At 40.5% G+C, this 9,973-nt stretch overlaps 1 protein-coding gene across 1 annotated transcript in view; it reads left to right on the forward strand.

The window, feature by feature from the left end:
- Positions 1 to 9,973, forward strand: part of AUNIP (aurora kinase A and ninein interacting protein) — a 30,362-nt gene that overhangs the window by 18,628 nt on the left and 1,761 nt on the right. Inside the window, 2 exon segments of the mRNA XM_008529056.2 lie at positions 6,878 to 7,019; positions 8,571 to 9,365. Of these exon segments, the coding sequence (XP_008527278.2) occupies positions 6,878 to 7,019; positions 8,571 to 9,365 (937 nt within the window).

Raw genomic sequence — 9,973 nt, forward strand, 5'->3', positions numbered from 1 at the left:
TTCATTTATTAGAGTATAGAAATGCAACTCGTTTTTGTGAGTTGATTTTGTACCCTGCAACTTTACTGTAGTTGTTAATTATTTCTAATAGTTTTCCGATGGATTCTTTAGGGTTTTCTATGTATAAGATCACGTCATCTGCAAACAGTGAGAGTTTCACTTCTTCACTCCCTATTTGGATTCTTTTTATTCCTTTCTCTTGCCTAATTGCTCTGGCCAAAACCTCCAGTACCATGTTGAATAAGAGTGGTGATAGTGGGCATCCTTGTCTTGTTCCCGTTCTCAGAGGGATGGAGTTCAGTTTTTCCCCATTGAGTATGATGTTGACTGAGGGTTTGTCATATTGGGCCTTTATTATGTTGAGGTAATTTCCTTCTATCCCCATTTTATTAAGAGTGTTCATAAATGACTGTTGGATCTTGTCAAATGCTTTCTCTGCTTCTATTGAGATGATCATGTGGTTTTTATTCCTCATTTTATTAATGGTAGTGTATCACATTGATTGATTTGCAGATGTTGAACTATCCCTGTGTCCATGATATAAATCCCACTTGATCATGATGTATGATCTTTTTGATGTGTTGCTGTATTTGGGTTGCCAATATTTTGTTAAGGATTTTTGCGTCTATGCTTATCAGCGGTATTGGCCTGTAGTTTTCCTTTTTTCTGTTGTCCTGTCAGGCTTTGATATCAGAGTGATGTTGGCCTCATAGAATGTCTTAGGGAGCGTTCCATCTTCCCTAATTTTTTTGGAATAGCTTGAGAAGGACAGGTATTAAATCCTCTCTGAAAATTTGGTAGAATTCTCCAGGGAAGCCATCTGGTCCTGGGCTTTTATTTTTTGGTATGCTTTTGATTACTGTTTCAATCTATTTACTTGTGACTGGTCTATTCATATTCTCTGTTTCTTCTTGATTCAGCTTTGGGAGGTTGTAAGAGTCTAAGAATTTATTCATCTTCTCTAGATTTTCCATTTTGTTGGCATATAGCTTTTCATAGGATTTTCTTATAATCCATTGTATTTCTGTGGTATCCATTGTAATTTCTCCTCTTTCATTTCTAATTTTATTTATCTGAGCTTTCTCTCTTTTTTTCTTTGTAAGTCTGGCTAGGGGTTTGTCAATTTTGTTTATCTTCTCAAAGAACCAGCTCTTAGTTTCATTGATCCCCTCTACTTCCCTTTTTGTTTCAATAGCATTTATTTCTGCTCTGATTTTTATTATTTCTCTCTTTCTGCTGACTTTGGGCCTTGTTTGTTCTTCTTTTACTGATGCAGTTAGGTGTAGTTTGAGATGGCTTATTTGGGATTTTTCTTGTTTGTTAAGGTGAGCCTGTATTGTGATGAATTTCCCTATAAATACAGCTTTTTTTTTTTTTGAGGAAGATTATCCCTGAGCCCATCTTCCTCTACTTTCTATATGGGACGCTTGCCACAGCATGGCTTGCCAAGTGGTGCTATGTCTGCACCCGGGATCCAAACCGGCAAACCCCGGGTTGCTGAAGCAGAACGTGCATACTTAACCACTGTGCCACTGGGCTGGCCCCTTAATATGGCTTTTGCTGCATCCCATATGAGTTGGTGTGTTATGTTTTCATTTTTATTTGTCTCCAGATATTTTTTTGTTTCTCCTTCAATTTCTTCAGTGATCCATTGGTTGTTCAATGGCATGTTGTTTAGTCTCCACATCTTTGTCCCTTTCTCAGCATTTTTCTTGTAATTAATTTCTAGCTTCAAAGCATTGTGATTGGAAAAGATGCTTGTTATTATTTCAATCTTCTTAAATTTGTTGAGGTTTGCCTTGTTTCCCAACATATGGTCTATCCTTCAGAATGTGTATGCACTTGAGAAGAATGTATATTCTGCTGTTTTTGGTTGGAGTGTTCTGTATATGTCTGTTAAGTCCAACTTGTCTAGCTTTTCATCTAATTCCACTGTTTCCTTGTTGATTTTCTGTCTGGATGATCTGTCCATTGATGTGAGTGGAGTGTTGAGGTCCCCTACTATTATTACGTTTTTATTAATATCTTAGGTTTGTTAATAGTTGCTTTGTGTACTTTGGTGCTCCTGTGTTGGGTGCATAGACATATTTATAATGTTATGTCTTCTTGGTGGAGTGTCCCTTTGATCATTATGCACTGCCTCTCTTTGTCTCTCTTTACCTGCCTTATCTTGAAGTCTGCTTTGTCTGATATAAGTATTGCAACACCTGCTTTCTCTTGTTTGCCATTAGCATGGAGTATCATCTTCCATCCCTTCACTCTGAGCTTGTGTTTGTCATTGGAGCTGAGATGTGTTTCCTGGAGGCAGCATGTTGTTGGGTCTTGTTCTTTAATCCATCTTGCCACTCTGTCTTTTTATTGGAGAATTCAATCCATCTACGTTTAGGGTGATTATCAATATGAGGGCTTAATGCTGCCATTTTATCACTCGTTTTCTGGTTCTCCTGCATTTCCTTTGTTTCTCATCCTGTGTATTTTCGTCTACCAATCAAGTTATGTAGGTTTTTATGTTGTGTTTCTTTGTTTTCTCCTTATTTATGTCTCTGTTCTGCTTTTTTGTTTAGTGGTTACCATGAGGTTTGTGTTCAAAATCTGATAGATAAGACAGTCCATTTTCTGATGGCCTCTTCTTTCCTTAGACTAAACCAATTCAGTCCCTTTCCTCTTCCTCTCCTAAGTTGTTTTTCTCATATCTTATTCCATCTTGTGTTGTGAGTTTGTGGTTAAAATGACAAGACTGTCTTTGTTTTTGGCATTTTCCTTCCCTTTATCTTTAATGCTATACTTGAGTATTTGCTAACCTGTTCTGATGTATGACTACAATTTTCTGATTTTGTCTACCTATTTATCTCCTTACTTTGTGCTTTGTAACCCCTTTCTCCCCCCCTTTTTTTTTCCTCAGGTATGTTGGCCTTCTTGAGGATTTCTTGTAGAGGGGTTCTCATGGCTATGAACTTCCTTAGATTTTGTTTATCTGGGAAAGTTTTTATTTCTCCATTGTATCTGAAGTATATTTTTGCTGGATAGAGTATTCTTGGCTGAAAGTTTCTGTCCTTCAAAGATTTGAATATGTCATTCTAGTCTCTCCTAGCCTGTAAGGTTTCTGCAGAGAAATCCGCTGAAAGCCTGATAGGGGTTCCTTTATATGTTATTTTCTTCTGCCTTGCTGCCCTTAGTATTTTTTCTTTGTCATTCACTTTTGCCAGTTTCACAACTATATGCCTTGCAGTAGGTCTTTTTACATTGACATATTTAGGAGATCTGATAGCCTTTTCCACATGGATTTCCCTCTCCTTCCCCAGGTTTGGGAAGTTTTCTGCTGCTCTTTCTTTGAACAAGCTTTCTGCTCCATTCTCCTTCCCTTCTCCCTCTGGAATATCTCTAATTATTATGTTGCATTTCCTAATTGAGTCAGATATTTCTTGGAAATTTTCTTCATTCCTTTTTAGTCTTAGTTCTCTCTCCACCTCTATCTCGAGCATTTCAACATGTCTGTCCTCTATTATGCTGATTCGCTGCTCTATGATATCTGCTCAAGTGTTCAGGGAATCCGTATTTTGTTTTATCTCATTGATTGTGTCTTTCATCTCCAATATTTCTGACTGATTCTTCTGTTTAGTTTCCATCTCTTTTGTGAAATAGCTTCTGAACTCGTTGAATTGTTTCTCTACATTCTAACTTGTTGAGTTTTTTGATCATAGCTATTTTGAATTCTCTGTCATTTAGATTACATATTTCTGTGTCCTCAGGACTAATTTCTGGGTACTTGTCATTTTCTCTGTGGTCTGGAGATTTAATATAATTTTTAATACTGCTAGAGGGTGTGGCTCTGTTTTTGCACATCGTTGTATTTGGTTGCAGTTACTGCCTATCGCCACTGGGTAGGGGTTAAGAGCTGCATATTCTGAGTGCTCTGCTTTCAGTTGAAATCCTGGGCACTGGAGCTGGGGCTGGTCGGGTAGGGGGAGGGGCACTTTCTTCTGTGTGCTCTTGGGAGTTTTCTCTCTCTGCTCATACTCTCTGCTTTCCTGGGGTGTTGGCTTGATGAGGTCACCCCCCATGATAGCTTTCACCCTGGTAAAGGGCTTCCCTTTAGGCTGCAAGGGTCCTCGGGGATCTTTGACGTTCCTACAAACGAACATCCCCTCCCCCCTTCCTTGTGTCTCAAAGGCCACACACGGTCCTGGGTCACAGTCTTTTGGGGAGGGAGTGAAGTTTACTCTTAACCCTGTTCCACCTTCTCCGAGGGGAGCTCCAGCCTCTCCACCCTCCATCCTATGGCTGTGTGGGTCTCTCACACGTCTTTTGTGTTGTGTTTGGATGTTCTCTGTTGGAGTATGAATGTCTTTTTCATTGTACAGTGGAGGGGAGAGATTACCAGGAGAGCTCACTCTGCCGTGATGTTATTGATTGTAGTGGGTTTTTTTAATCACATTTGGAAAAATTTTGATCTCTCTTTCTTCAAATATATTTTCTGTCCCTTCACCTTGTTTTTTGGAACTCTCATTATATGTATGTTTGATATCCCACAGATCATTAAGACTTTGTTCTTTTTCAGTTTGTTTTTTTGTCTTTTCTTCATTTTGGATAGTTGATATTGCTTTGTCTTCAGGTTCACTGTTATTTTCTTCTGTAGCCTCTAATCTGTTAAGCCATTTGTGAATTTTTCATGTCTTCTGTTTCTCTTATTATTTTCATATTTTCCTTTAAATCCTCAAGCATATTTGTAGTAACTGTTTTAAAGTTTTGTCTGCTAATTCTTTTGTCCCTGACATTTCTGGCCCCGTTTCTAGTATTCCTATTAGCTGATCCCCTCTCCCCTCCCCATTATGGATGTTTTCCTGCTTCTTTTCACATATCTAGTATTTTTTCATTGCATACTAGATATCATGAGTGCTACATTCTTGGGTATCTGGATTTTATTGTCTTTAAAGAATCTTGAAATTTGTTTTGGCAGGTAATTATTTGCTAATTAGCTTGATACTTTAAATGCTTGCTTTTTTTCCCTTAAAGATTGGCACCTGAGCTAACGACTGTTGCCAATCTTTTTTTTTTCCTTTCTGCTTTTTCTCCCCAAATCCCCCCAGTTCATAGTTGTATATTTTAGTTGTGGGTCCTTCTGGTTGTGGCATGTGGGACACCGCCTCAGCATGGCCCAGTGAGTGGTGCCATGTCCATACCCAGGATCTGAACCAGTGAAACCCTGGACCACCGCAGCAGAGCACGCAAACTTAACCACTCGACTACAGGGCTGGCCCCTAAATGCTTGCTTTTAAAAAAGCTTTGTTAGGACAGGTTTGGAATAGCTTTTGCTCTAGGGCTAGTTTAGCTCTACTGCTAACGGGTGATCTTTCTGAAAACTCTACTGAGTGCCCCTGGTATTCAAGAAGGTCTCTCACTCTGGCTAGTGTGGGAACTCTCCCAGCCTTGCGTTAGCTCTGGGAATTATTCAGCTTGCAGTTCTCATTATTTCTTTGGCTTCATGGGGTGTCACCTCACACATGTGTAGGTTAGTATTCAGCAATAGACTGAAGAAATCTCTATGTAGATTTCTGGATGTATTTCTATGCTGTGTGAGTCCCAGCCACCTCAGCTTCCAATCTCAAATTACTCTGTTCATCAAGGCTGCAATGCTCTGCCTGGGTACTGTACTCTCTATACATTGCAGTCTGGCAGGTGCTTCCAAGCAGAAAGATAGGGTGATCCCAGGGCTCACCTCATTTGTTTTCCTAATCTCAGGGATCACAGTCCTAAACTGCCTCTGTCTGTTGTCAAAAATCAGTTGTTTGATATCTAGTTTTCTAGTTTTGTATGGTGAAAGGGAAAGTTCTGTACGAGTACTACAAGTCAAAGTATGAATTTTACATCCAGGATTTATTTCTTTTTTTAACCACTTAAAGTACATTTTAGTTTCCAAATGTAAAAATGAAGTCAACTTGGGCTAAAACTAATAATTTGGGTTCAAGTTTCAGGCCTACTTCCAATTTGCTGTATAAATATTGGCAAATCCCATTTCTTCTTTGGCTTTCACAGCCAAATTGAATTGAAATATAATCCTGTCCTCCCTACTTCTCAGGCATTCCATAATGAGCAAATCGAAACAAAAACAAATGACACTAAATAAGGATGAGGTGATAAAAGTTGACACTTCTCAAACTCTCTGGCCCATCTTCCAATTCATTCTCCAAAGTATAAAGGGTCCCAAGATGAAAGTGTGGTAAGACTGGTGCTGGTTCATTGCTGTTCCTCTTAATAATTGCCAATTATTATTGAATGCTATACAATGTGAGCTTTTTATGAGAATTAACTTGCCAAATCCTCATAACTGCCCCACGGGACAGGTAATATTATTGTCCCCATTTCACACATGAGAATGAGACACAGAGAGATTAAATGACTTGTGGAGGGTCACACAGCTAATAAGTGGCAGTGGTAGACTTGGCACTGATTGGAAATGAAGCTGAGTCACTCTGGAGCCATGCTCTTAACCACTATGTGACTATTTGAAAACTCCTGAAAATGCATTAACTGCTGCTGCTGACAATCATTAATTGTCTTTAAGGGAGCGAGCATCATCCCTGGAATCCCTTCAAGAAATCCTGTTTGTTTAGTCAGCCTATCTGATTTCCATGGGGAAGCAGAAAGATTGGGCTATCGTTGGAATACATGATTCCTGAGAAAAACAAACACCATCAGTATGGCAGGACATGGTGGAAGATGACGTACAGCAAAAACTACCTAGAGAATAGGATCTGAGTGGAGTCCAAAGGGCCCAGTGTGGTTCCAAGAGGGTCACTGGTGTTTATGGAATCTCTCTCGTCTGGCAGCTGTACTGATATTAATAGGTTCTATTATTCTTTTTCTCCCCACTTCTCAGACACACTTAATCAAGCCAAGCACCAAAATGCCAACACTCTTTCCTGGAGAGAGAAAGGTTAAGATTTCTTTTACTCAAAGAAGAACTCCACCTGCAGGCGTTCGGCAGACCAGCATTGCTTCATTCTTCACCTTGCAGCCAGGTATGGTGATCCATCTGGGAGCGCCCAGGGATCGTAAAGGAGTGTGTGCATTTTTCCATGCTGGAATATTTATAAGTGGTGACAGCAGTGTGTTGTGTTAAACTTAGCTGACCTGTTAGAAGAGGTTATAAAACACAAATCATTGCCTTTTGAAAAGCAATGTATACTGTACATGCTTTTCCAAACATACTTTCCTGGTTCTGTTTTTCTTAGTCTAATATTAAATATTTTTATTCCCTGACAGAGCAGTGAGGAAAGGTATACTTGGGAGTTGGGGGTGCCTAAGGGAGCTGATCTGCATTAGTTAGGTATATGTCTTGGATTGGTAACAATGAGTAGTCTGTATAAGATTAATTGATATTTCTGTATGAAGCTCCTCAAATTAGCCAAGGTTCAAAGATGCCTTTTCTTAGAAAGATTGGCATAAAGTTAGCTTGTGTCTCATCCTTTCGCAGTTCCTTGCTTGCATGTTCCTCCTCAGGGGATAGGCTGCCTCAGAGTAGGCTGGGGCTTAGAGAGCAGAGTTCCTGCCAAGTGGAGGGTACTGGGAAGAGAGTAACTCTTGGTGTGATTCCTAGGATTGTTTTGCATCAGCCTTCAAAATGCACTCTCCCTACTCCAAACAAAAACTTAGACACCTTTTTGCTTTAAGTAACTAGGGCAGATATTTTTTAAAAACACTTTCCATTTTAAAATTCTGGTATATTCTATAGTCTGCATTTAATTCTTAGGCAAAATTGAGAACCCTTTCACAAATCATAGGTTCTGTAGTATAATTCTTGGAGAAGGAAAGGGGAAATCAGTCATTCAGCTTTGTTTGTAATTAGTTCTTAGTATAATTTGGGGTGGGGGGGAGTGGGAATTCCATGTCATTTGTCCGTAAGGCAGAACGGGATCCATTTCACGCCTGATCACATGGACAGGGTGGATAATCATAGTTGTTTTTAATTATTGTCCTTCCTACTGGTTGACTTAGCATCTAATTGTATCTTTACTCTCTCTCTACCATGCAGTGTTTGGGGAGTGGGGAACCTACATTCTTCACACTGTCACCAGCAGGTTTTTCAGAGTTGAATGGTTAATGTGATCTTTGAGACCTTACAAAAATAGTGTGTATTGAGCATGTTTCTCAAAGGATAATATCCAGGAGTAATATTTGGCCAGGATCACTATTTAGCAGAAACCACATTAAATTAAAAAAAAAAAGCAAAACTGATGTGCCCTATGTTAAACAAATCCCACGTATGAAAACTCAGGGGGAAAAGTAGGCCGTGGTCTGATTATATGACATGTTTGACTTAATAGGTAGGTCATGTGAAACATCTATATATTTGAGTAGGGGAATATAAAATCTGTGTTTTAGAAAGATCATTCAGGAGAGAATAGAGAGACTGAAAGCAGGAAGATCAGCTACAGAGGTATGTGAAGAGTCTAAGACCCCTGTACTATGTAGTGATAGTAGCTGATACTGATCTCAGAAAAAGCCAACCAAATCCTGCTCGTGGCAGAGTTCCCCTGCAGAACAGTATTTTTTCATGTCTATTTTACTAGGAAAGACAAACAGTGACCAGAGGAGTGTTTCATCTCACGTACAGAGTCAGACCAACAAAGAATCTAAGAAAGACACAACCCAGCAAGGACATCCGACCCAGGGCTTGGTGGATGATTGCATGGCACCCCCTTTAGCCACTTCAACCCCTGCAGACATCCAGGAAGCTGGACTTTGTCCTCAGTCCCTCCAGCCTTCTGCCCACCACAGAACAGGAACCCCATTCTTGACTGTCCTGTCTTTGTTCCAGCCTGACACCTCAGTCTGCGCTGGAGAGAGTAAAGACTCCCTGGCTTGTTCCTTCACTCAGGACTTGGAAAGTTCTTGCTTGCTGGGCCAAAAGGAGGGCGTGAAGGATTCTTCCTGGAAAAAGGAATGGCTTCATGGACCTAAGAAAAAGAACTGTCAGGCTGTGGAGAGACATAGTAAACCACCTGGGGGCAAGGGCCATCAGCCCTTGCACAAGACTAAATTTGAGAAGGTGTCTGCCAAGGAACACAGTAGGGATTTCTGGAGTGAAGAAAACACAGAGTCAGTGAAACAAAGCCCTTGTCCTGTTCCTGTGTTTTCTTGGGACAGTGAAAACAATGACAAGGACTCCTGCAGCCAGCTTTTCACTGAGGATTCTCAGGGCCAGCGGGTTATTGCCCACAACTCAAGAGCTCCTTTCCGAGACGTAACCAACAACAGGAATCAGAGCTTAGGGTGGTTTCCTAACAGCACTTGGGCTCAGTGCCAGGATGGGCCCACTCAGTTAAATCTGCAGCCTGATGTACTCTTTACCCAGGACTCTGAAGGTAATCAAGTTATCAGGCACTAAGTCTAGATGGGTTTGGTTCTAAAAGTACTTTGAAACGAGAGAGATATAGGAAAATATCCTGCGGGGGGTGGGGTGGAGTGGGTTATGTTTGGGTAGGATGGAGGCATTGGATGAAGCTGTTAATTATTGAGCATTTTCTTTGTGTAAATAGAGCAGGTGGTGCCACTTGAGACAGTATGATTGGTATTGTGCCTGTCCCTAAGGAAGAGGTGGCTCGTAAATTCCCTGTGTCAGTCAGGAGCAGTGAGGGGGCAGGGCAGGTACTTATCCCTCCACCAAAGAGACTGTTACTCAGCTTGCACAGAGCCACCTCTTTGCCCTTTCAGATGCCTGACTGGGACATTGCTTCTTACGGATGTGTGTTCTTTTAATCTCTGGCTGTAGTCATACTCACTCAACCTAAGCTTGGGACTGTTATTCCTGACACTTTTTTGTTTTGTTTTTTATAAACTGGTGTTTTGGTTTTTTTTTTAAAGATTTTCTTTTTTTTCCTTTTTCTCCCCAAAGCCCCCCGGTACATAGTTGTATATTCTTCATTGTGGGTCCTTCTAGTTGTGGCATGTGGGACGCTGCCTCAGCGTGGTT

Source organism: Equus przewalskii, chromosome 2 (assembly GCF_037783145.1).
Source record: "Equus przewalskii isolate Varuska chromosome 2, EquPr2, whole genome shotgun sequence".
Classification (NCBI taxonomy): Eukaryota; Metazoa; Chordata; class Mammalia; order Perissodactyla; family Equidae; genus Equus; species Equus przewalskii.